Here is a 27513-nt window from a genome sequence, read left to right on the forward strand (position 1 = left end):
AAAGTAGGGTCTGAATTTAATGGAGTGACGTTTACAGCCTTAACTAGGAGGAACAGAACTGCTTCATGTCAGGATAAACATTTTGGGTTTCAGGCACTTGTTGGGTATTGTCGGGGGTTTTTTTTGGTTTGTTTTTTTTTTGGCTTTTTGTCTTTTTAGGGCCGCACCCATGGCATATGGAGGTTTCCAGGCTAGGGGGCTAATCGGAGCTGCAGCTGCCGGCCTACACCACAGCTCACGGCCATGGCGGATCCTTAACCCACTGAGCGAGGCCAGGGATCGAACCTGCTACCTCATGGTTCCTAGTTGGATTTGTTTCTGCTGTGCCACGACAGGACCTCTGAGTATTGTCAGTTTTAAGGATTTCTTCTTATCATTGGACATATTTTCGCCTACTTGGTTGTAATGAAGTTTTTTGGCTTAATAGCAACATTGGTCATATATATATTTTTTCTTTTTACGGCTGCACCTGTGGCATATGGAAGTTCCCAGGCTAGGGGTCCAATTGGAGCTGCAGCTGCAGGCTTACACAACAGCTACAGCAGTGCCAGATGCGAGCCACATCTCTGGCCTATGCTGTAGCTTTTGGAAATGTGGGATCCTTAACCCACTGAGCTGGGCCAGGGATTGAACCTGTATCCCTATGGGCACTATGTCAGGTTCTTAACCTGCTGAGCCACAACGGGAACTCTGATAATTTTTAAAATCAATTTTGTTTTCAAAGAATATTCTGCCCATGTGTAATTGATTCATAGATAGGAAAAAGTTGTCTAATGAAAAAAATATGTTAATGGAAGTATAAGATGGTATACGAAGTTATCATTGAAATGTTGACAATATCTTCACTTTCCTTCCTACTGTAAAGATCATAAAAAGGAATGAAGTTCTGATACATGGCTTGACGTGCCTGAGCCTTGAAAACATTATGCTAAGTGGGCGAAGCCAGGCACGAAAGGACAGTCTTGTGTGATTCCGTGAACGGGGTACCTGGGGTGTCGTAATCCTAGAGGCAGAACGTGGGTTACAGGTTATCGGGGGCTGGTGGAGGGTAGGGTGGGGAGTTACTGCTTCAGGGTTACGGGGTTTCTACTTGGAGCGACGAACACGCTCTGGAAACTGATCGTGGTGATGGGAGTGCGACACTGGGCATGTGACTAACGCCGCCGAATTGCACACCGAAACGTAATTAACACGGCAGGTTTCAGGGCGCGTATATTTACCACAGTAAATCGCGTGTCCTTGTGTGGTGTTGAAAGGCCAGTAAAAGAACAATCCCCCTCCTCCGGGCTCGGAAGAGGCGACACCCCAAATCACTCATGAGAAGCGGTCTTGATGCAAATAGCAAGAGGATTTTTATTCCAAGCGCGCTGGGGCCCACAGTCGTACGCCACGCAGGGGTAGAGGACTGCGGCCCCGAGTGTGGAGTCGGGACAGCTTTTATGGGGTTCACAACAAAGCCTGTGCGTCGCAAACCAATCATTTTAAAATATCGAGAGCCCGCGCTCCGTGGACCAATCATTTTAAAATATCGAGAGCCCGCGCTCCGTGGACCAATCATTTTAAAATATCGAGAGCCCGCGCTCCGTGGACCAGTCATTTTAAAATATCGAAAGCCCGCGCTCCGTGGACCAGTCATTTTAAAATATCGAGAGCCCGCGCTCCGTGGACCAATCATTTTAAAATATCGAAAGCCCGCCTCCGTGGACCAATCATTTTAAAATATCGAGAGCCCGCGCTCCGTGGACCAATCATTTTAAAATATCGAAGCGCTCCGTGGACCAATCATTTTAAAATATCGAGAGCCCGCGCTCCGTGACCAATATTTAAATATCGAGAGCCCGCGCTCCGTGGACCAATCATTTTAAAATATCGAGAGCCCGCGCTCCGTGGACCAATCATTTTAAAATAGCTCCGGAGGTCCGCATCTGCGCGGGCTCCTGGGCAGAGTGACAGATTGCAGTTGAGATAGGTCACTAGGGCTTTCAATGTGTAATCAATTCTTCTATGGTGCCAGTCAGTTTTACAGAATCCAGATAAGCGATTAGTCAACTCATTTCCTGTTATCTTACTTAGGCCAGGATAGCAGGCCCTGGAACAATAGGAAGTGTGACCTTCTACCTATTTACTGGCAGCGAGCAGGGTCTGGAATTCGGGGGCATTTAGAGCTTTTTATTAACTTCCTGGGTTCTGGGAGGGTTAGGTTGCATTTTCATCCTTTCAGTGTCACCAGTAGGTATGAACTTCAGAGGCTCCTCTTGTGGGTGTCAGAGAGGACGACCCAGGCGAAGACTGAACATTTCAGCGTTAAAATCAAGCGGAAACATGCGGCCTCGTTCCCGCCACTAATGTCTCCTTACCTCTTTTTCCTCCGAACAGCTTTTTATAACTATGATGCCAGGGGAGCGGACGAACTTTCTTTACAAATAGGAGACACGGTGCACATCCTGGAAACATACGAAGGTGCGTATTTATTTTGGTGTCTTTTATAGTTTCGTGCAGTTTGGACATGTTTTCAGGGCCGCCCGAATGGGCGAAGCCTTATTCCGTTAGGAAAGCACAGACCAACAGTTTCCTTGGGTGACGGATGCCATTGTCAGGAGTGGGCAGCCGTGTGGTTATCTGTTGTTTAAATCATTGTTAAAAATTAAGATGAATTTTCAACTACATTCCTAAATGTTTAACCTCTCAAGTGTTCCGTTGAAATAGTTATTGTCATTGTTTAAAAAACCCTCGTCGTTTCCTTCGTGTGCACGGATGCATGTCTTGACTTAAAAACGGACCACTTGAAAACAATTGTTTTTAAATACAGAGAAGATATTGTAGCGTTTGGCTCATTGTTTTGAGGCGTTTGGGGTGCAGGGTAAGACCCTTTAGGTCCTCACGTAGATTTGTTAATAGCTTCCTTAGAGGAACAATATTGTCACCTCATATTTCCTTTTCCAAAAAAATCTGTGACCCCATTTCCCGAGGGGTGAACAGAGGTTGTCACAGAGCTGCAGAAAGGGTCCGGCGAAGCGGTTGTTATAATTATCCAATAAATATTACCGTTGGTGACAGTGGTTTTCCAGTATGCTTGGTTTTTCAGACAATTGGTTTTCATGTTGAGTGTTTTGCAGATTATTAAAACGAGACACCTTTCGTTCTATGCAGTGGTTTATTGTTGCACAGGCAGGAAGCAATGATGGGCTTGATTTTCAGATTTCTCACATCTGAAACTTTTGTGAGACCACCTTTAAGCATTGGTGGCTTTATTTCCTGTTTGAAGGAGTGGCTCCCATCTAACACAGGAATAAACTGAACTGATTAAAATCAATAATTCCAATGGCAAAAACTGCTTTCCGATTGGGTTTAGCCAGACCCTTCCAAGTAGGAGGTGGGGGTGAGGGGACCTGGCAGACACGCCACAGTAACCAGAGATTGAACTTCAGACTCCGTCCCGGGAATCCACTTTGCGCAGGCGCGGCGGGGCGTGGCGCTTCTTGCACCGGGCAAGCTGCCGCTCGTCCTGGAGGTCCTTCCAGAAGAGCAGACCCATTAAAATAAGCCAGGTCCACGTTCCTGCCTCCCCATGCAAGGCATGCTGCCTCAGAACGCCATTCCATTTGCACCTTTCACCCTAAAACATGTCCTGTTGGGGGAGAATGAACTCTAGCGCCCTACGCCTGGAAACAGATAGAATGCTGCAAACCCAGCCCCGATCCCTGAGTGAGGGGGCAGCTGTGATGGGCATCCCCTGCCTGTCAGTCTTTACAGCTGGCAGCTGGATCGCCTCATCTGCTCTTAGGCTATATGGCCAAAGGCTGAGAGGAAACAGCGAAATTCCAGAGGTTAAGGAGCAAACCTCGCCTCTCAGACACTTTGCTGACCCGAAGGGAAAAACGCTCTTGCGTCTTTGTTTTAATATCTGCCCCCGGTCAGTGGCCATTGAAATCCCGGCTAATAAACACTGGGCAGTGACCTCGTCTCTGAATAGAGAACCATTTCCTGCGCAGCCTGGGGGGCGGTGCTGTGACTTTTTGTTCTTTAAAGAATGAACTCTCTAAACAGTGGACTCCGTAGGCGAGTCAGTGATCCTTGTTGTGCATTTAACTTAAAAAATATGCGGTGCAGGCATTTGACTTTTGGGCCAGCGTCATGATAAAGGATTTGTCAGTGCGCCTTTAGTTTCTGGGCTCCTCCATCTTCCCATTTCCGCTTAAAATATTCCTGTCTTTATAAAACCCTCTACCATAAGATGTGAATTCCCCTTCTTTGACAGCTGTCTTTTTGGTTTTAGTCAGAATCCTATCAGAGAAATGCATTGGGGGAAGTAGTCTTGTCTTTTTTCTTTTCTTCTCTTTTCTTTTTTATGGTCATAGCTGAAGCATGTGGATGGGGCAGGGCCAGGGATCGAACCCATACCCCTGCAGTGACCCAAGCTGCTATAGTCGGATTCTTTTTTTTTAGGGCCACACCTGCAGCATATGGAAGTTCCTGGGCTAGGGTTCGAATCGGAGCTATAGCCATCAGCCTACGCCACAGCCACAGCAATGCCAGATCCGAGCTGCGTCTGCGACCTACACCACAGCTCATGGCATACCGGATCCTTAACCCACTGAGCGAGGCCAGGCATCAAACCCACATCCTCATGGATCCTAGTCTGGTTCGCTACTGCTGAGCCACACCTGTAGTCAGATTCTAACCCACTGCACCACAGCGGGAACTCCAGGGAGTCTTAATTTGGGGAAACTTGGTGATGTTATTATCCTCCAATAATAATGAAGTGATTGTTTTTCCCCCTTTGCTCTTGTTCTGTTTAAATTTTATGGGTCGTATCAGAATTTGGCATTTTCTTCTTTTCTCCTTGCTCCTCCCACTTCTAATAAAACTTATTTTTGTCTGTCAAATTTAATGTTCTTTTTCTGGTGGTCCTGTTCAGGGTATTACTGGGATTGCTCCAGGAATATAGGGAGGGTTAGGGTTAGGGACCCTAGTCCTGGATGATCAGTCTTTACGTTAAGGTTCAAGGAACACGTTTACCTGCCTAGTTATGGTTAATTTCTCTGCCTCAGGCTCATGGAGGCTCGGAGCAAAGAACAAAGAGAAGAACCCTCCAGGTCCCTGTGGAGGTGGGCAGAGCTTTGGGGAGGAGGGGTCCTGGGGCTATGCCACACTTTTAGTAGGGTCCAAGGTCAGCCAGACAGGAGAGGTGGACCCAGGTGCCAGATGTTGATGAAATGACTCTCCAGTGCCCCCTGCTCATTTCCAGAAAGATCTCTAGGGGCTGGAAGCTGTGCCTGAGGGCGGGCATTGCACCCAGGTTAGGAAGGTACTCTTTTGCTCCGGGCGGGGGGCAGGGGGAGACACACTTGCAGCATATGGAGGTTCCCTGGCTAGGAGTCTAATGGGGGCTGCAGCCGCCGGCCTACACCACAGCCACAGCAATGCAGGATCTGAGCTGCATCAGCGACCTACACCATAGCTCACGGCAATGCTGGATCCTTCATCCGCTGAGCGAGGCCAGGGATCAAACCTGCGTCCTCACGGACACTCTTGGGGACTGTTCCTGCTGAGCCACAGCAGGAACGCCTCCTGATCTTTTAATTCCCATAGCTCACCCCTTTCTGCTCCCTCTTCTCCTGGAAAGCCCTTCTGCTGTGTTTAAAGGGAATTTTCTTTTGGTCTGCCTGTGTTCTTGTACTGGTTGGCATGTGTATATGTTTTCATGTGGTCGTAGCTCTCATTCTGTTTCTGATGTTTTTCACTTCGTGCTACGTTCCGAGACCCGTCCTGTTGTCCGTGTACCTTTAGTCCCTGGCCCTCATCGCTCTGTGTGCCCCTCGTTTACTAGCTGCCCTCCTGTTACAGATGCTCCTCCTGCCTCCACGTCCACCAGCTTAGATAACGCTGCCAGCTTAGACCCTGCTGCCATGGGCGTCCTGTCTGCCCTGCTGTGCTTGGATGGGGATGGGGTGTCTTCGGGATGCCTGTGGGATGTGGGGATACATTCTTGGGCTAAGCAGGGTTGCTCTCACACTGGCTGTGTGGTCTCCCCTTCCACCCACAGTGCTGGGCCGGGCCGGGGTTGGGGGTGCCGCCTGAATCTTGCAGCGTTACGTTTTCTCCCACTCTAGTAACTTTGCAGTAATATTATGTTTTAAGCTTTCATTCATCTCATCACTAGTATGTTTGAGCATCTCTCCTGCCTGTGTAAGCCTTCCGGTGGACGCTGAGTTGGGCCTTGGAAGATAGAAAGTGCTGAAGGAGACGGGGTGCTGCTGTCAGGGGATATCCTCCAGCTGCGCAGCAAAATCGGGACGTTTTAGAGGCAGAAACAGACTCGCCACCTAGAGAAGAGACTTGTGGTTTTCCAGGGGGAGAGGGAGGGGAGCGCAGGATGGGGAGTTTGGGATGGACACGGGTGCGAACTGTTGTGTGTAGAATATGCATCCGCAACCAAGTCCTCCTGTCCACACGGCACAGGGCGCACCGGCGCTCTCCTGTGATAAAGTGCGATGGAAAAGCATGTGTGGATGCCTGTGTGTGTCACCGCATCGCTCGGCTGTGCAGAGAAACTGACACCATCTTGTAAATTGACGGCACTTTAATAAAAGCAATGAAAAAGCATCTAGACATTTCATGTCTGCAGTGCCCTCTCATCCGGCGACGTAGTTCCCTTGTCAGGAATGAATGAAGTGGGCTCGGTGGTCCTATCTAGGTCTTAGCAAATCCTTCGGGAGGCTCCTGGAAACGTCCGTCTTTTCTGAATGCTCGCAGAGCCTCTGTGGATCAACCCTTGAGGGTTTTAGCCCCATCACCTCCTGGTTGACACCCCTGCTTGTGGGTTATTGCTTCACAAGAGAGGTGCGGTCATGGGGGCAGTACGGCCCAGGTTTGGCATCCTCATCCATACATCTCTAGCCTCCTAGGTTTGACTTTGTTTTTTTTTTTGTTTTTTTTTTTGCTTTTTAGGGCCACACCTGCGGCATCTGTAGGTTCCCAGGCTAGGGGTCGAATCAGAGCTACAGCTCCTGGTCTATGTCACAGCCACAGCCATGCGGGATCCAAGCTGCATCTGCAACCTACACCCCAGCTCATGGCAATGCCAGGTCCTTAACCCCCTGAGTGAGCCGGGGATCGAACCTGCGTCCTCATGGAAACTAGTCAGATTTGTTTCTGCTGAGTCACAGGGGAACTCCAGATTTGACTCTTCGATACTGTATAAAACCCAATATTTGGTTATTCTCTGGGAGTTGAGCCACTTTGCAAGCTCTGTGTCATTTTCCCTGAGGTCCTTTTGTGCCTGGGGGGGTGGGGGTGGAGTTGGAATTGGAGCTTTTGATTTCCTTCCCTGCCCCGAGGTGGCCTCAAGCTGCTTGTGTCTGGGGTGAGGAACCATCCACCGCCGTCCTGCCAGGGCCACATTGCTGGTTGGTGGGTGACCGGCCGTGGACCCCTGGGCTTCTGCAGGGACGGTGTCTGCCCTTAGCCTGAGGGGAGGGGCCGAGGGTGCGGGGAGGTCCAGTCTGGCATCCTGTGTCCTCTTCCACTTGGCATTTGAGTCACGCCAGCAGTATTCGCCTGTCGTCTCCGGCTCTGTTTTCTTCCTCTCCCCACGTGGGGGGAATGGGAACCAGGCCAGACCCCAGGGGGGTAGGTGGGCCCGTGTTCCCAGTGCTTCCTGCTGGGGGTCTGGTCTCTGCCACAGAAGCACTTTGTGTGACTGTGCTTTGCTCCAGGGCAAAGCCGCTCTGTCCCGCAGAAAGAGGAAGTCGCCTCTCAATAGGAGGTCTGTTAATGTTGGCACTGGTGATCTGAGGGTGCTGGTATGTGTCCTTGGCCGTGACCCGCGCCATCCCAGCCGAGGGAGAGATAGGAGAAGGCGCACTCCAGGGGCCTGCCCGGGGCCGAGGGGTCAAAGGCATGGGACGGCTGCTTCTCCTAGAACTTTGTAACTTCGGATCGACCTTCATGGCCATGTGTGGCAGACGGAGACGCCAGAGCTGGACCAGGTCTGCGGATGCAGCCCCGGGCTTAGAGACGTGCTCTAGGAAACCCCAGAGCCCATCTCCAGAGCCTTCGGGATGTTGAATTCCGTGATAAGCTGTCTTCTGTGGTTCTGCCAACGAGTTCTCAACAACCCGAAGATGCTGTTGGCACCCTGTCGTGTTGCTCTACTAACTGTTTCACCTTTGTGTTTGTTTAGGGTGGTACAGAGGTTACACCTTAAGAAAAAAGTCTAAGAAGGTAAGTCCTTCTGGCTATCAAACACGCTATGTGTCTGTCTGTCGCCCTAGCAGAAGAAATCAATTCTGTCTCATGGTGCCTAAGAGTTGTCCTTACGTATTTTTTTCTCTGAATTAAAAAAAACAAACAAACCGGATTGAGATGCGAGCTCCTGTAAATGGTTTTCTTCGGAACATTTACAGACGTAGACATATGGTCATTTTGTTTCCGTTAAGTGAGGCTGGGCTCTGGGGGGGCTGTGGACCTGTTGTCAGGAGAGGTGGCACCTTCTTTTTCTGGAAGGATTCTGCATCCCGTTTAAGCAAAGGCTGGGAAGAGAATGACCTGGGTGTCATGGCTGAAGAAAACCCACGTCCTGCTCACCATTTTCAACCTTATGTGATCCTTGACGATAAATAGCCCATTTGCAGAGCTCACACTTGCTTCTTCCCCTCTTGATGATAACTGTTTTTATTCTGCTTATGTCGGCTGGCAAAAAAAAAAAAAAGGTTCTGCTTTCTCGGGCTGTTTGCACACGTGGTTGTTTGAATCCCCGAAGCTAAGACGTGCAATTACACCCCAATCATTGCGGTGGCCACGTCCGTCCTGGCTCTGTTGTGGCTTTTTCCCATTCTTAGCTGCCCGGAACCTAATTATGGCTCTTCCCTTTCCTTCTGTGAAGTGCCGTCCATTCTAAGCTGTGGTTGGGTTGTCCACGCTCACTTCTCAAGTCTAATTGGGCTTGAAAGACGGTTCGTTGTACTTCTGTTTCTTAACTTAGCTTCTCAGTATTTCCTCACTGGGCTGGGCCCTTCCTGTGGTCCTGAGCCTGTCACGAAGGCTGCCGCAGTCCTGCTGTTCAAGCGCGGGGCCTTCCTGCTCTCCTCTCCCCAGACTCCCTGCACCCAGGCTGTGCTGGACAGTTGGGAGCCGCGTGGTCGCAGTCACCGGGGAGGCGTCCAGGCTGAGCTCCACAGCAGCCTTCCTCGGGCAGAGTCTGTCCTAGTGTGAGATGCTGTTGGGACTGCCCCTTGAGCCAGAGCTGCAGGTTGGAGCCAGGCCCTCCCACCCCCATCCCGCCCAGCTCAGACTGGCCTGTGAGTCTCGGCCCCTCTAAGGACCTGGAGCCTTGAGGTTTGAATCCAACCAGGTGGCTGGTGAAATAGTTTTCTTCTGGGAAAGTTCTGTTTTCTTTTAGTCTCTCTCTCTTTTTTTTTTTTCACACCCGCAGCGTATGGACATTCCCAGGCTAGGGATTGAATCGGAGCTGCAGCTGCCAGCCTACACCACAGCCTCAGAAATGCCAGATCCGAGCTCACGGCAATGCTGGACCCTTAACTCACTGAGTGAGGCCAGGGATTGAACCTGCATCCTCATGGATACCAGTCGGGTTCTCAACCAGCTGAGCCGCAAAGGGAACTCCCGAGAGTTCTAGTTTCACGGTGGTTGCCTCTTCTGTATTCAAGAACGGATTCCTGCCGACGAAAACCCGAGTTTCCTCTGAGAGAGATTAAGTCGTGGGCCACCGTCCCCGCCCCCAGGGACAAAGCTGCAGGGTCACATGAGAGGTGCACCCCAAGGAGGCGCTTCACTTTTCTCTGATACTTTTTGGTGTCTGGTACCAGCTTCCCCAGTTCAGGGTCTCCCCCAGCACCCTAATGCCTCCTGAGCCCTGATCCTTCCAGCCCCGTGCGGGGGGGCCCCTGACTTGATGGCTTAGCGAGACAGTAGAGCTGATAGGGGCGCATTTATTTTTCCGTCTAAAATCTTCATGAGCAGATGAGGACACTGAAACCTTAAAGAGCTTTTAGGATTTTGCCTTGATCGCCTGCCCCAGGCAGTGGCAGAGAAGGGTCTTGGCTCCTAGTAATTCTAACGTGGTGTCCTGGGAGCCTCCTTTTATCAGTTTTCAGCAATGCAGTCGGTCTGGGCTGGTCCTCACCACCCCAGCTGGAGAAGTTGCTTGTTCGAAGCCTCCAGGTGTGTCCAGCCTCTTCTCTTTCACTGTCCCTTCTGTGGCTCTGGGATTCTGGAGAGCAGGTTTACGAGATCATGGGGTTCTCTGCCCACAGACGTGGGCAGGGGAGACACTGATGTATTTGTCCCCCACCCGGAGGGCTCACCTGACGTCAGATATCCTCCTGGACACCATCCTGGGATCCAGAGATGTCCAGGTAATGGGATCTGAACGCATCAAGCCTCCCCACCTTCCCTGTTGCTCAGTCTGTCTTTCTGCCCGACTCCTTCCGTCTCCGTGGCAATTCTTTATAACAAATGTGGCCACTTTCCTAGCAGGCAGGAGAAGCCTGAGTTGGCAGTGCCCATGCCTTTCCCCAGCAGGAGTAGTAGTATGGTTTCTGGAGCTCCTGTGCAGTTCTTTTGGGGCCAGATGCCAGGGAAACCCAGTCAGAAGCAACTCTTCCCACAGCAGGTGCCTAAGCCACCAGGTCACTGAATGGCTTTCTGCCGCGTGCATTATGTGTCACGCGGGAAGCCACAACCGATGTGCTTTGGGCTGCCCAAGATCCTAGCACCTGTTGCCCCATAGCTTGCCCTCCAGGCCCTCGCCCATGCTTCCTCCCGAAAGGGAGCTGATGTACTTGCTCGAGAAGCAGGACCAAAACCGTCTGTAAAGCACCGGGCCCTTCACGGACTGTGCCCAATACTGACTGTCCTTTTGAGGAACTGCCTCCCTCAGAACTGTTCCTCGGACTCAGGTGTGCTGTGCACTTGGCGATGCTGAGCCCGGGCTGTAAACTGGTGTGCTCCCCCCAGAAGTCAGGCACCTTGGGTGACGTGCACCCAATTTCTGTATTTTAACGGGCAACCGCTCTGTTTGGAGATTGGTAAGAAAGCCTCTGTGGGTCAGGTACGGCGTCAGTGCCTAAGTGATGGTCACGGGTCTAAGCTGACTGGGACGACAGTTTTAGGGTTTGGAAAAGCAGAACTGTCCGAGGCGACCATCAGGAGCTGTGTGTAGGCATCGGTGGGCAGTTGGCCCGCCCGTGCCAAGGTCTGCCGTACAGGTGAGGCATGACCTGGGACTAGGAGACAGGCAAGTCCTGTGGAATGTTCTCTTTGCAAACAGATTGCTTCTGTTTCCTTCTAAGACACTTGCAGCCTCTTTGAAACACTAACAAGTTGAGTTGCTTTTTTATTCTAATGGCCGCACTCGTGGCACATGGACGTTCCTGGGCCAGGGAGTGCATTGAGCCTCAACTGCAGCAACACCGAATCCTTGAACCCACTGTACTGGGCTGGGGATTGAACCCTTGCCTCTGCAGGACCAGCGCCATTGCAGTCGGAGTCTTCACCCACTGTGCCACAACAGGAACTCCTTACGCTTCTTTGGTTTTTTTTTTTTGTTATGTTGTATATGAGACTTAGCGTAAGGCTTTTGGATGGAATAGTGATGCACCACCCCCTCTGCACTTTTGGGGGCATTATTTGATTTGTATTCAGTTGGTATTTATAGTAATAATAAAGACTATTGTCTTTTTCCCCCAAAGGGTATATTTCCTGCTTCGTATATTCATCTGAAAGAAGCCATCGTCGAAGGAAAAGGGTGAGTCTGGCCTGGATGAGTAAGAGAAGTGACACAGCGACAGCACTGACCTTGCTGCTCTTTCATTTGACGGGGCAGCCTTGGGGGTGGGACAGTGGCTGTGACTGACCCTGATGGGACAGGCGTTTGGGGAGGGATGAGGGGCTTCTGATCTGGAGTTTTCTGCTACATGGCTTTGAGCCTTTAAGGCATCTGAAGTCAACACCGGAACTGCAGTCCCTTCTCCTTGAACTTGACATCGATTTGGAAAGCTTCCTGCTTCTTCCTCTGTGAGCCACCCCATTAGGCAGAGGCCGCACGGCCCCCCAGCTCTGAATCCATTTTTCTGGCAGGCTCTGCAGGCTGTGATACACATGGAGTTGAGGCTAAAGCAACAGTTGTCACATTGGGACATGTGTGAATTTACAGTTTGCCTAATTGTGATGTATGTTCTTAGAGGTCATAAAACTGAGGTATAAGATCATTAAAAGGACATTTGTAGAACAGGAAGCCATTAGGCAGGAATGGCAAATGAATAGCCAGGTGCGAACTTGGGAGAAAAGAGCATTAAAATGTTTTCCTTTTTGTCTCTGCTGCATCTTCACCCTCAGTTAAATATGTAAATGGTAAAATTCCTAATCATATGATTACTGCATAATGACGTCTCTTTGGCTGATTACAAAATTGCCTTTCCAAGCAGTGTACTTTTAACATACAGGAAGGCCCGGGTTGGGCTCTGTGGTTCCCTGATGCATGATTAAAATGAAGGAAATAATTTGGAGGCATAAATGTGCTGGCCTGTAAGAGGGTCCCTTTTCATGCAGAGGAACTTTTGCGTGGAAAGTTTCAGAGGGAAGTAAAAAGAGGAAAGTTTTGAAACTTTCACCCTCCTGTGGAAGTCGTTGAGTAAAGTGGGCTTTTTTTTTGTTTTTGTTTTTTAGGGCTGCACCTGCGGCACATGGAGGTTCCCAGGCCGGGAGTCGAATCCGAGCTGTAGCTGCCGGCTTACGCCACCAGCCACAGCCACCCTAGAGCCGAGCCAGCATAGCTCATGGCAATGCTGGATCCTTAACCTGCTGAGCGAGGCCAGGGATTGAACCTGCATCCTCATGGGTGCTAGTCAGATGCGTTTCTGCTGAGCCACGATGGGAACTGTAACGTGTGATTTTTAAGGTATTCTACCTTATCCGGTAGCAGAATCTCTGTGCATGTCGGACGGCATAGGAATAATTGTTTAAAAAGCCCTTTGATATATGCAAATGAGTGTACGTAAAGTGTCATTAGGAAGCATAATATTCAAGTGTTGGTTCTCGGTAAGTAGAGTCACACCCTGCGAGACAGATGCCCAGACAGACACTGTGGTTCCTGTCCTGGGTTCGTGTCCAATGCCCCTGTGTGAGCAGGTGAGTGGGGCCCTGGTGGAATAAACAGTTTAGAGAGCATTTCTTTGCTGATGCCGCCGGGCTCCTGTGTTTGCTCTTACTGGTTCTCACCGAGTCCCTTTGCTGCTCCCCACAAACCTGGCTGCCTCCTGTCTCCCTCCTGGCAAAGAGCCTCCTGCCTTCAAACACCACCGGTGCTCTCACTCCTCTTCTTCCAGATACCGCGGGCATCACCTGCCCTTTCTTCTGTGGGTCCTTCGTCCTTTCCAGGCGCGGCCCCTCTTCATCCTGCCCCACCCCCCGCCTCCTTGCTTTCCAAGGTCATTATCCTGTCTCTCTGGCAGGCTTTCTCTCCTCTCTGCGCCCTGGGCTTCCTGCACTCTTGGACACCCCAGATCATTCCTGTACACCACCCATTCTGTGTCCTTGTCTTCCTGCCAGGACGGTTCCTGCTTGTCCCCTCCCCGACACTGACGTGGTTGCTAAGCCCCCGTGTCATCAGCCCTCCTGCACGGAGCTGTGCGCGCTGCCCTCAGCTCCTGGGGGTTCTGAGGCTCCCCCCCCCCCCCCCGCACCGCCACTGCCCCAAGGAGATGGCTTCTCTTCCTGCACCTTGGCTGTTTCCTCTTCTGTGGGTAGCACTCAGATGGGACTCAGGGACTTGTCCCCTGATGTCTGCTTCAGGCCTGCAGAGCCAGGGGACTCATGTGAATCGCCACGGCGGGCGTCCCCCCTCTGCCCGGCCTGACTCTGCTGGGTCTCATCAGCAGCCCTGCGTGGCCTGCACTGCTGGCTTTGTTTGCTGCTGGCCCCCAGCAGGGAGCAGGTGGTGACAGAGCTAGCACAGAACAGCTGTCTCGAATCCGTAAGAGCCACTCAGCACGTCAGTCCAAGCGACAGGTCCGGGCAGTCACGGCAGGAAGGCGAGAAGGCTCCAGAGCCGGGACCCAGGGCCACGCATGAAGGGAGGGTCTCTGGACGTGGGGACAGGGCTCCCACTCAGCTCCCAGGTCACAGAGCCAGTGGGAAGAGGCCGGGGGCTCAGCAGGCCCCTCGGGCTGTGAGGTGACAGCCGCGAGGTGGCGGATGGATGTACTCGCCTGGAGAGCTTTGTCGGGATGTGGCCCTCAGCGTGTAATGAACCATGAACCGCATTCTCTTCAACACCTTTACTGGGAAGCTCAGGGACAGGCCGGGCAGGGCTCTGTGCCCATCATGTCCTCTGATGGACACGGATGCGGTGCCATCGGCAGGTAATTTTTTTGTGTGTGTCTTTTTAGGGCCTCATCTGTGGCATATGGAAGTCCCCAGGCTAGGGGTCAAAGGAGAGCTGCAGCCGCTGGTCTACACCACAGCCATAGCGACACTGGATCCGAGCTGGATCTGTGACCTACACCACAGCTCATGGCAACGCCAGATCCTTAACCCACTGAGTGAGGCCAGGGATTGAACTTGCAACCTCATGGACCCTGGTCGGGGTCATTACTGCTGAGCCACAGTGGGAACTCTGAAGATAATTCCTGAAAGCTCTTTTGTGGGAGTGGCCTCGCGTGCAGCCCTCCTTAGACATCTGGCCCTGCTGTTCCCCCTGGGGCACGTGGCCAGATCCCTCCCGAGGGACTGCCTTCAGGAGTCCCACTGTTTCTTCCTTGGGACACCCTCCTACCAGCCATGAGCCATTGCAGCCCTGAACCCCAGTTTCAAGCTACAGTTGGGGTCCTGCGCACGGGCCTGGGCAGTTGAGATGTAACGGGGGCCTGTTTCAGTGCCCCTGGACGTCCCGTGTCGGTGGAGTCTTGTCTGCTCAGGACCTCTGGGCCCAGGCGGTCTAACTTCACAAGCCACCAAATTCAGTCTCTTACTCACCCCAGGTGTTAGGAGGCCTATTGAGCACAACGCCCGAGCCAGAGCAAGGGACCCGGAAGCGACAGTCGAGTCGACAAAAACCCACGCACAGATTGATGATGAGTTAAAAATAAGTCAAGGGTTAACCTTTTGGAGTGGAGGGAAAAGGGGAAGAGGATCGGTTCGGGGGCCAGATCGCGTGCCTCGGACGGTGGGGAGCTCGAACCGCACCCGTCTTTTGTGGAGGGTAACGCGTGTGTTATCATAGACTGATTTTTCTGCATGATGGAATGTAAAAAGCATCTTATCCCAAACCCGCATTTTCATGCTGCACAGATTGGTGGTAATTTCTGGCATCTGTGAAATAGATGGGTACGCATATTATGAATAGTCTTTCCCCTTCCCAGACCTTGACGTTCTGAGGGGCTATCGTTTGTCTCCTTCCTCTTAACCTTGACATCCGAGGCAGACGGCTTACACGTAGGATAATGTATGACGGTCCTCGGGCTCTGTACAGAGATGGCTTGTCCTTCTCAGGTATGTATTCCTATGTGGGCATGGCCTCGTTCGTGCATGTTTTCTCTATTTGCTTACATATTGGACGCCGTGGCCTGGATTTGGCCTTCAGCAGGTGCCACTGCTTTCATGAAGCCGTGAGGGTCTCTGACCATGCTTTTCTTCTGCTCCTTCCAGGCAACATGAGACAGTCATTCCCGGCGACCTCCCGCTCATCCAGGAAGTCACCACGACGCTGCGAGAGTGGTCCACCATCTGGAGGCAGCTCTACGTGGTGAGAAAGTGGGATATTGACTCAGAGCTTAGCAATGGAGGAGAGCCTTTTCGGACCTGGCTGAACTGATGGGAGGGTCATGTTTAGTATCCTGGGCCAGCATTCTGGCCACCCTGGGGACTGCGTGCCTTCCACGCTTTGCCTTGGGGTGAGCCATGCTCCCTGTCACAAAGGGGCTATAGGAGTTCCCACTGTGGCTCAGCGGTTAAGAACTGGCGTCGTCTCCTTGAGGATGCGGTTTGAACCCTGGCCTCGCTCAGTGGGTTAAGGATCTAGTGTTTGCTGCAAGTTGTGGCTTGGATCCTGTGTGTCTGTGAGCTGTGATGTGGGCTGGCAGCTGCAGCTCTGATTCACCCCCTCGCTTGCAAACGTCCAGATGCTGCAGGTGGGACTGTAAAAAGGAAAAAAAGCAAAACAAGAGAAAACAGAAGCAAAGGGGCTCTAAAGGAAGGAAGGGTCCACGGGTTTGCCTTTCCTGTGTTGGACAGGGAGATGGGCCGCTTTGGGCTTTGGTGGACAGAATGAGGCCGCCTGGACAGGGGTGCCCGCTAAGTTTATATGGTGATCGTGAGAAAACGAGACTCTGCTCTTGGACGGGGCCTTATTAATGGGCGCGGTGGAGGGTGATGACCCTCTGCCGTTGTTTGCCCATAAGTAAGGCCTCTTATCATTTGAGCAAAGTGATGGGCTTCTAGACCTGGGCGCGTCCGGTGCAGAGGGAGGGGGATGGTGAACATGGTGGCCCCGTGCACAACTCTGCGCTTCCGATGGCGGAGAAAGCCTTGTTAATGCTTCCTCCTTATTGATGCGGCAAGGTTGGGGCCCTGACAGCTTCCATTTCCTCTTCCCTCGGGCATTTCTTTCCCCATAAATTCGTATTTGCAGACGATTACCTTTTGTTAAGCCCGTACTTGTCTTCAGAGCGCTGTTTCTCACGTGCTAATGTGCAAAGCCAGGGCTCCAGAGGGAAGGTGGTGCCTCAGGATCTCGGGAACTTAGAAACCTTCCCAATGTCCAGCAGCTGCTCTCTGGGCATCTTGTTTGTGACGATACAGTGGGTTCCTGCAAATGCACAGTAATAAGCAGTTGCAGTCATTGTTCATCAAATGTTCTCCAAAATCTAGAAGCGTAAAGTTAGCCATGAATGTTTTGCGTAAATCTGAGCAATTTTGGAGTCGGTGTTTCATGTTCAACTTAGCAATTTTTAAACAAAAACACGGCAGCAAAACAAACAGGAGTTGATGCTGATTAATATGTACGTGGACACGGTTTTCGTCCTACGACCCCAGAATGGGCATTCCTAACCGTCACCCTGGTTTCCTTTTTAAAAATTGACTTTTGGAGTTCCCTCATTGGGGCAGTGTGTTAAGAATCCGACTGCAGTGGCTCAGGTCTCTGTAGAGGTGCAGGTCCAATCCCCAGCCTGGCATAGTAGGTTCAAGGATCGGGTGTTGTTGCAGCTGTGGCATAGGTCAAAGCTGCAGCTTGGATTCAGTCTCTGGCCTGGGAATTTCTATATGCTATGGAAGTGGCCAGAAAATTAAAAAAAATTATACTCATCTCCTAATAGTCATTATTAGATTTTTGTAATCCTTATGGTATCATTCTTTTTCTTATATTATTTTTGTATGTGCTCCCCCCCCATCCCCTGTTCTGTGGCTGTGGACAGGTTAGGAAAACATTAAGGATTTTAGATATTTGATAATGGTTTAGGAAAATGGAAAAGGAGAATTAGTAAGAGGGGACCGAACATAGTTTTGGAATAAACCATCAATTCGATTATTTATCTTTCATTTGAGGAATTAAAATTAAGATGATGCCATGAAGAAGAGCTCATGGTAGTTGGTTTGGGTGGGGTATGCTGAGTAGGTAAAGGGCATCATAGAAATTCCTGGAAGGAAGTTCCAATAAGAGAAATCACAGCGGTGAGAGGCCCGGCTGTGTAAAAGAAGGTATTTTAGAAAGTAGCTGTGACCACCGAGCGAGGCCAGGGATTGAACGTGTATCCTCATGGATAATAGGTTCTTAACCCGCTGAGCCACCAGCTCCCTAAAGCTCGCTTCCTTTTATTAGTTTCTGAACTGAAATCCTTGATTTCTTAGCACCTCCTCTCCAGCCTCTTCCTCAGCTCTCCCCTGTTCTCTGTGGAACAGATCCTTGTAGCATCTTTCTAGAAAGGAAGAATAATCACTTAAACAATGATAGAAATACAAAAAAGAAAGAAAGTAGCAGGGCCCACCTTTTAATTTTTTATAGGCCCTGTGACATTTAGGGTTTCATCAAGTTGGGTTTCACCTAGATTTCTCTCCATGGAAAGAAAGAACCCCTGAGTTCCTTTTCCCCTGGGTCGTCCTCATTTTCTTGCTGAATTTGCACGCTGGCAGCTGCAAAACTATTGCTTTTCTTGGTACCATCAAACCCCGTGAACCATGCAGAAAGTGGTAAGAGGTGTGAATTCTGGGTCTGATGCGTGTTTCCCTTTTGGCGGGACCGTACCGAGAGCTGGAGATGCGGATCTTGCCTCTTGTAGGAAGTAGCCCAGGGCCATGTTCTGCTCCTGTTGCTCAGCTGACAGTCAGGCCTCCGGGCTGTGTTTCTCCAGTGGTCAGGGTGAAGGGGTCCTGAAAACTCCGTGGGCGAGATCTTAGGGAGCTGGAAGGTTTGCCCATGGGTGGGCGAGACGCTTGAAGCTCCCGGGCCGGCTTTGAGCTTCAAGTCCAGGTCCCACCCTGGTCCATTTCTGGATTCAGGGGTACACACGCAGGGATGTTGGCTGGATTGTACCTTAACTTTGTATCCTGTCAATCTTTTCCTGTGTGATGGGAACCAAATTCCGTATCCTGTGTTCAGTTTCCTGTTAAAAACATTTCTAATTTGGCATTCATTGAATCCTTTGTATAAACACAGAGATGTCTATTTGGGGGAATCCTGCAATGCTCTTTTAAATCAAAAGCTCACCCGTTGTCCCTCCTCCCATCCAGCAAGATAACAGGGAGATGTTTCGAAGCGTCCGACACATGATCTACGACCTTATTGAGTGGCGATCGCAAATTCTCTCTGGAACTCTGCCTCAGGATGAGCTCAAAGAACTGAAGAAGAAAGTCACTGCCAAAATTGATTACGGAAACAGGTTTGGTTTTGTGAAAGATGATTTCATGCTTAAATTATCCCATATAATAACATCACCCTAAGCCTTGAGGAGACGCAAAGCCTATCTAACGATAAAGCAAAATTTCTGCCATCCAAATAATGGCACAGTTTTCATTTTTAAAAGAAGATGAGGTATTTCTAGTGGATCTTGAAAAGCAGGCGTTTTCTGAGTCGTTGAACGAAGCTCAGCCCAAGGTAACTTGTGTGGTAGCTCTTCCAGGGGAGACCCCGCAGTGACCCCCGACAAGGGGCATTTCCTTTCTGCAGACAGTCAACCCCCAGTCCTGACTTGGGGGTCTCCTGTGCAGGGACAAGCACCAAGTTTCTTTCTGTGGCTTCCTACATTCCCAAAGTGGGAAGGGACATCCCAGGGCACCTGAACCTTGTCCCCAGTGTAGGGAGGACGGATTTGGCAAGCAAAACTACAGCCAGCTCAAAATCTGAATTTCAGCTATGAAGGAGACCTCTTTGTTTGACAGGGGGTGTCTCATGCCAAAGTTCCCGTCCACAGCGGGCCCCGCCCAGCTCTGCCTAAATGCCTCCAGCAGCGGAGCGCTCAGTCTCCCAGAGAACTGCGTGTTCTAGGGGTAGAGTTTCCGATGTTGAAAGGAAATGAGCTACAGTCACCTCCATTCTCCCCGGTTCTATAACCAGAATGAGGCCACACCCTTTCGCACTGGATAACTGCTTGACTGTTCGTCTAACGTCAGAGCTGCAGGAAGCTCTCCAAAGGATCTGGCCGTAGGGTTCCCACATACTGGTCTGTATCGGAATCGCTTGGAAAGCGTTCCTAATACAGGATGCTGGAACCCACTCCTTTAGATTCTGATGGCTGATGTCTAGAATGCTGGTGAGAGGTCCCAGGTTTTGTTTTGTATTTTTTGTTAGTTTGTTTGTTTGCTTTTTAGGGTCACACCCAAGGCATATGGAAGTTCCTAGGCGAGGGGTCCAATTGGAGCTACCGCTGCTGGCCTACCCCACAGCCACAGCCATGCAGGGTCCGAGCCGAGTCTGCGACCGATACCACAGCTCAGGCAACACTGGATCCCTGACCCACTGAGCGGGGCTAGGGATCGAACCTGCATCCTCATGGATACTCGTCGGATTCATTTCCCCTGAGCCATAATGGGAACTCTGAGGTCCCAGTTTTTCAAAGTAGAGTTGGGCCACGATGGACGCAGACCAAGAAACTACTGGTTTAGTCCCCCCCACCACCACTTGTTTTACACATTAGAAGAGGAAGCTGAGAGAATAGGAGAGGTTTGCCCCCAGCCATTCAGCTGAAGGGAGCCCGGGAAAAACCAGAGAACTGTTTTGCAAAATCAGGATTATAACTGTTTTGTTTTCTAGTAATTCAGATTTTCAAGTGTGAAAACTTTCTGGAAGCTGCATTATTAATTAGTAAGGTACAATATTGAAGGAGGAAGGCTACTGCAGAAGGCTTTTATTTTTCTTTTTGCCAGAAAGCCAGAGACTTCTGGGTATACAATGTTAGACACTATTTCAGTGAAACCCATTTCAAGACCACCTGCCTAAAAAAAAGGAAACTTTTGGAGCTTTGACTTTATTTTCTATTGGAGTATACATGTTTTGAACTTATGTCCAGAAACCACCTGCTTAATTTGGCTCCGGGAAGCAACCAAAATACATTATGTCATGGAACAATCTAGTTAAGAAAGGAAGCATTTCCAAATGTAATTTACTACTTTGATAGGAAATGCAATCCATAACAAGACAATTTTTTGCCTGAGGAACTCAAGTCCATGCCACAACTTCTCTAAAGCCTAATGCTCTGTGCTTATCTTTCTAGTTCCTTTCTCAGAAAACAAAATAATAAAAAATAAAATCATAGTGCGGAAAGTCAGATTTTCAAATGGGGAGACATTTGAGAATGTGATTAAATCCATCTCTCTAGGAAAACACATGTACATAACACACATACACGATTTTGTGTGTAATTTCACCTCCATCCTCAAAGGTGCCTTGGGCTTCCACGAAATTAGTTTCTAATGGTGTTAGAGTCTCTAACGCTGTTACACTGCACCTTCACAGTGGAAGCCCACTCTGGATTCAGAACCAGCTGAGAGCCCTGCACAGAATGTGCAGACCTTGAGAGAGCCTTCCTGTGGCAGAGACCCAGGTACCCATGCCTCTGCTTCTCAGCACGCTTCTGTGGGGTCTGCAGGAACTTCTAGCCAGTCCTAAAGCCAGGTGCTTTGTGGGTTTGCTGACACCAGCACAGGCTCTGCCCACACCAGAAGGGAATCCCTTCTCACCACCCTAAACAGCATCTATTCCACCCACATCAGCATTGGCCCTGCCCACCTCAGAACTGACCCCGCTTATTAGCATTGACTCCACCACTCCAGCACTGGCTCTGCCCACCTCAAGACTGACTCTGCTCATTAGCATGGACTCCGCCCACTCCAGCACTAGCCCTGCCCACCTCAAGACTGATTCTGCTCATTAGCATGGACTCCGCCCTCTCCAGCACTAGCCCTGCCCACCTCAAGACTGATTCTGCTTATTAGCCTTGACTCCATCCACACCAGCACTAACTCCTTCCAGGGAAGGAGCAGTGGTCTGTAGAGGGAGGGCCATTTCCTCATTGGAGAATTCTGTTAGAGTCAGAAGGCTTTACAAAAATGTCTTTCTGTTCCTCTTGAGGTATCTCATAGTCGTTGCAGCCACGGAGGCTGTTTTCATGCAGAACGAAAAGCTCTGTTTGTTTAAAAGCCTCTTTACCCTGGTGCTGCTGACAGGCCCGGGTGGTCCTGCTTCACCATCAGTAAATTCACTCAATATATATTAAAAGGGAAAAAAAGATGAGGCTTCTGTGATTGCCTTACACAAACGGTGCCATGGTCCAGCAGAGCTCACAAAGCTAACCTTGTCGACGTCAGACTCAGAGGAAGCCTTAAGGTGTGTGACCTTCAGGGAAGTCAGAGATTAGTTTGGATGGAGTCTTATTGCCAGGTCATCCTTCCTCTTAAACTTGTAACTGTTAGAGACATTGTTTAATTGAAACTTACTTTTATTTCAAAAGATGTTTTCCTCTGTCGTATGGTTAAAAAAAATTAAAGCTTTCCTGCTTCTATAAACTTGTTAATAGCAGGAAGAAAAAACCCCAGAGGCAAAGTATAAGACATCTGTGGTTAAGATGCTCATACCTTATTAAAAGAAAACCAGAACACTCCACCGTGGCACAGCTCGTGGTTTCCTTATATAATTGCCTTTGTTTATTCTTTAAATAAAAGTGGAGGCAAAAATCACCGAACAATATGGTTGGGTTTGGGGAGACGGAAAGAATGTTGCCAAAAAACATTTCCAGATACAGAAGGACAGATTGATTAACCAGATGCTGCTTGGGTTTTAAGTTGGCGACTGTGTTTAGCCATCTGGCCAGAAAGTTGCTTAACACCGTTGTGGATACCGTCCATATGTTCCGAGCGGAAACACAATAGACCGTCGTTATCACATGCTTTCTGATGGGCTAATTAAAGGATTAGAACTGACGCTCCATGGAAGGAAAGTAGTGTGGACCTTTCCAGAAACGTGGTGGGTAAATGGAGTGGCGGGTGTGCCTCTGCTCCAGCTTTTCCTCCTTCCGAACTCCCTCCTGCCACTAGTTCTGTATGTGGGTTTATGGGTGTGCATGTGCCTGCCCACACACGCGTGCACACACATTCGTATATACACACCCCAATACATACCCACATCCCTGTATATATATAGCATGTGTGTGCTTTAGACTGCCCATACTGTTCGTGTAGTAATTAGTAATATACTGGCGTTCCTGTCGTGGCGCAGTGGGTAACGAATCTGACTAGGAACCATGAGGTTGCAGGTTCGATCCCTGGCCTTGTTCAGTGGGTGGAGGATCCGGCATTGCCATGAGCTGTGGTGTAGTCCCAGACACGGCTCAGATCCTGTGTTGCTGTGGCTCTGGCGTAGGGGGGGCGGCTATAGCTCCGATTCGACCCCTAGCCTGGGAACCTCCATATGCCGCGGGTGTGGCCCTAGAAAAGGCAAAAAGACCAAAAAAAAAAAAAAAAAAAGAAAGTAATTAGTAATGTACTAATATTACATATTTCATTTTGGGCTTTGTAGGTCTGTAAGACAAAGTCACCATGGCAATGGAGAAAAAAAATTAAATCCTTTTTTTATTTTTAACCTCTTAGGGAATACATTTTAAGGTAAAGAAAATGACCTTGGAGTTCCCGTCGTGGCGCAGTGGATAACGAATCTGACTAGGAACCATGAGGTTGCTGGTTCGGTCCCTGCCTTGCTCAGTGGGTTAACGATACGGTGTTGCCGTGAGCTGTGGTGTAGGTTGCAGACGCGGCTCGGATCCCGCATTGCTGTGGTTCTGGCGTAGGCCAGTGGCTACAGCTCCGATTCAACCCCTAGCCTGGGAATCTCCATATGCCGCGGAGCGGCCCAAGAAATAGCAAAAAAAAAAAAAAGAAAGAAAATGACCTTGTAGGATTACATCCCCTAATATTGTGGGAGCAACCTGACTTTCTATGATGTCGTCCTTTGCTCCGTTGCTGGAGCGGAAGTTTGAGAATTCGAGGCTCTTCGGTTGTGAGGTTCTGAATTCTTGTTGTTCTAGAATCCTTGATTTGGACTTGGTGGTGAGAGATGAAGATGGCAACATTTTAGATCCAGAACTCACTAGCACGATTAGTCTTTTCAGAGCTCATGAAATAGCTTCGAAACAAGTGGAGGAACGATTACAAGAGGAAAAAGTAAGTTCACCTCTGTGTAGCATGCCATTTGCATGTGGACTGTATAGTTTCAGTAGCAGCTCACTTTATTTAAATTTTTTTTTTTTTGCTTTTTAGGGCCCCACTCACGGCATATGGACATTCCCAGGCTAGGGGTGGAATCAGAGCTGTAGCCGCCAGCCTACACCACAGCCACAGCAACGCAGGATCCGAGCCACACCTGTGACCTATATCACAGCTCACGATAACCCACGGAGCGAGGCCAGGGATCGAACCTGCGGCCTCATGGTTTCTAGTTGGATGCGTTGCTGCTGTGCTCCAGCGGGAACTCCAGCAGTTTACTTTAGTAAAACATCAATAGTGAAGCCCAGAATTTGCACTAAGAAGGTCCAGAAAAGTCGCGGCTCCACAGTATATTTCATGCAGCGTGTGGATGGCATGGAGCCCAACCTCAAAACCTGCTGCTGATCACCTGAAAGGAGCTCATTCCTTGTCGGGGCCGATTTTACTGACCTTGACTTTGGGGTCTCAGCTCAGGGGAAACAATGCTTGATTCTGCATTTCCTCTCTGATGGGCGTAGTAGGAAAGGGACATGTTCTATCCTCGAGGCGGACACGGAACACATGTTTTAGGGACCGTTTTCATCTTCCGTGGCCTTACATGTGTGTAGTCCATATTCAGAACTCGATTGGCTGACAGAGACATCCATTCACTCCGCAAGTGTTTCTTGAACATCTCCTGTGTGCCAGGTACTGAGACCATAATGATGAATAAAATAGAGATGCCTTCGGAGGGTTTGATCTCCTGGGAGAACCAAAAGTGAAACAAGCAGCTACGCCTGTGGTCTCCACTCTGATTCGTTGGTGGACCCCTGAATGTTCGGTTCCTTTGATGAAAACACCCAGTTAAGGGGCTAGGGCCACGGCACGGGGTACTGTTATTTTTCAGCTGAGTGCGTGCATGTGTTGAGATGGCGCATGAGGACAAGGACAGCACTGCACCACGGGCTCTGCCAGCTTAGTGCAGCTCGTTGGGCTTGGTTTTCTATTCGGTAGGGAGTGAACCCAGCAAGGGCGAGTCATGAATGCCGCTAACGTGGACTTTCTGTTTCCTTGTACCGCTGCCACTCACAGTCTCAAAAGCAGAACATAGACATTAACAGACAAGCGAAATTTGCCGCCACCCCTTCTCTGGCCTTGTTTGTCAACCTCAAAAATGTGGTTTGTAAAATCGGAGAAGAAGCCGAAGTGCTCATGTCGCTCTATGACCCCGTGGACTCCAAATTCCTCAGGTCAGTGACCTTCCCTGGCTGCTGACTCGCTCTCTTTGGTTATGGTTTTGAGAAAACGGCATCAGAGCCACCCCGGCGTCTCACCTCCCAGGGCACCCTGGGGTGAGCAGCCGGTCAGTCTTCTCCCGAGCTGCTGCGCTCCGGGCCAGGGTCAGCCTCCCTGCGTGTCGGATTGGGAGGTTTTAGTCTCGAAAGGTTTTAAGAACCTGGCCACTGAAAATTGAAGTCATGCTTCTTGTGTTGTCCTCGTAGGAATTTTTGTTGGTTGAGCCTTCCAATATCACTCGTCTTTGTTCATTAAGAATTTTGATTAAAGTGCAGTTGATTTACCGTGTTGTGACAATTTCTGCTATACATACAGCAAAGTGATTCAGTCACACACACATACATGCATAGATACCATATATATTAACGTGTGTGTGTATATCTATAAACATATGTTACATTCTCTTACGTGTGTATTATTTTCCGTTATAGTCTGTCCCAGGAGATTGGATACAGTTCCCTGTGCTGTACAGTGGGTCCCTGTGGTTTATCCATTCTAAATGTAATACTTTGCATCTATTAACCCCAAACTCCCCATCCCTCCCACCCCATCCTCCCTCCCCTTAGCAACCACCAGTCTGTTCCGTGAGTTTGTTTCTGTAGGTAGGTTCATTTGTGCTGCATATTAGATTCCACATATAAGTGATATCATATGGTATTTGTCTTTCTGTTTCTGACTTATTTCACTTAGTATGAGAATCTCTAGTTGCATCCATGTTGCTGCAAATGGCATTATTCCTTTTTCAAAGTTTTATTGAAGTATAGTTGATTTAGAATATCACTCTTGTCTTAATTTTGCTTTTTCAAGCTTTTGTTCTCTGTGCGTGTCATTCCTGGACCTTTGATCTGCTGTTATTTCTCCAAGAAGATTGGTTGGGTTACAGTGTCCAGAACGGTGCCTGCTACATAAAGGCTTTCAGTTAATATTTGTTGAATAAAATATTATAAATCCCATCTCTGCCATTTCTGTCATTTCTAATGACAGAATGTCATTAGAATGTCTTTTCCCAGGTCTTGCTTTTGTTTCTCAGTGTAACGTTCTCTTTGCCTCTTCGGAAAGAGATTGGTTTAAACTGTGTGTGTGTTTAAAACTCCAGAATCTTCACTCATATTATTCAAGATTTAACAGCTTCGTATATGATAGGAAACAGAGCAAGCTTCATTCCCACTTCTGATAAGAACTTTATTTCTTCTTGACATAGATTTAATATGTGTTCTTAGGTCACATTTGATTTGTGTCAGGCTGGAAATGTCATGTAGTTTTACTTGATGCTGTAAATGAATGAATGGTGACTTTGAGACTCTAGTTATTCCAAATGAAGGAAATGCTTTTAGTAATAAATCTTCAACATGGGGTGGAAATCCTATAAAATTGGATTGTGATAATCATTGTACAACTATAAATGCAATAATTCCTTGAGTACTAAAATAAATACATAAATAAACCTTCAACATTACGCAGGCTACTGTGTATAAAATAAACAAAAAGGACCTACTGTAGAGCTCAGGGAACTACATTCAATATCCTGTAATAACCTATAATGGAAAAGAATCTGAAAAAGAAGAGATATATATGTATAATGAAATCACTTTGCTGCATACCTCAAGCGAACGCAACATGGTAAATTACTGCACTCAAATTTAAAAAGTGGTTAAAAAATTAACAAACGTTGAACTGCCATTTGCAAATAGTTCCTTTGCAGTTATAACCCTGGACATCCAAAATTAAAACTTTAAGCATTTTGTAAGGCGGTCCTTAATTACTGTCTTGTATGGAGATTGCTTATGTGTTAATGGAGAAGCAACTCCGATATTGTTGCTCTGTCTGAACCCACATTGTCGTCTGTATAATGGGCTTCCGTGGTATTAATTAAAAGAGCGGATATATGCTTGTTACTCTGTTCTATTTGGAAAATTACTTTGCTTTGATTTTCTTTTTTCAAGTGAAAACTACCTGGTTCGCTGGTCAAGTTCAGGACTGCCTAAGGATATAGACAGATTACATAATTTGCGAGCTGTTTTCACTGTAAGTACCTCCAGGATGTTCTGTTGACTTGCTCACCATTCTAGTGACTGGTTTTAATGACCCCCCCCCAACCTCTTTTCTTTTTTTTTTTTTAATTTGTCTTTTTAGGATTGCGCCGGCCGCATATGGAGGTTCCCAGGCTAGGGGTCAATTGGAGCGGTAGCCGCTGACCTACACCACAGCCACAGCAGAGCGGGATGCGAGCCGCATCTGCGACCTACACCACAACTCACGACAATGCCGGATCCTTGACCCACTGAGCGAGGCCAGGGATCCAACCCATGTCCTCATGGATGCTAGTTGAGTCACAACGGGAACCCCCCTCCCTTCTCATCACTGTCAGCTGTGGGTCCTTGAGATGCCTGTAACACTTGGTAATTGGCTATGATAACATAACTGCTCAGAATCCTCAGGGTCCCTGACAAAGGTGGCTCCATTGCCTTTGAGCAGGCCTCTTACACTTGGGTCTTAAGTTCATTTAATGCTCATTGACTGTTGTGGTTC

General features: G+C 49.1%; 1 protein-coding gene across 1 annotated transcript in view; it reads left to right on the forward strand.

The window, feature by feature from the left end:
• Nucleotides 1-27513, forward strand: part of DOCK1 (dedicator of cytokinesis 1) — a 545742-nt gene that overhangs the window by 55888 nt on the left and 462341 nt on the right. Inside the window, 8 exon segments of the mRNA XM_021072613.1 lie at nt 2377-2460; nt 8186-8226; nt 11715-11770; nt 15670-15766; nt 18748-18896; nt 23532-23667; nt 24781-24938; nt 26928-27009. Of these exon segments, the coding sequence (XP_020928272.1) occupies nt 2377-2460; nt 8186-8226; nt 11715-11770; nt 15670-15766; nt 18748-18896; nt 23532-23667; nt 24781-24938; nt 26928-27009 (803 nt within the window).

The sequence above is a fragment of the Sus scrofa genome, chromosome 14, assembly GCF_000003025.6.
Source record: "Sus scrofa isolate TJ Tabasco breed Duroc chromosome 14, Sscrofa11.1, whole genome shotgun sequence".
Lineage (NCBI taxonomy): Eukaryota > Metazoa > Chordata > Mammalia > Artiodactyla > Suidae > Sus > Sus scrofa.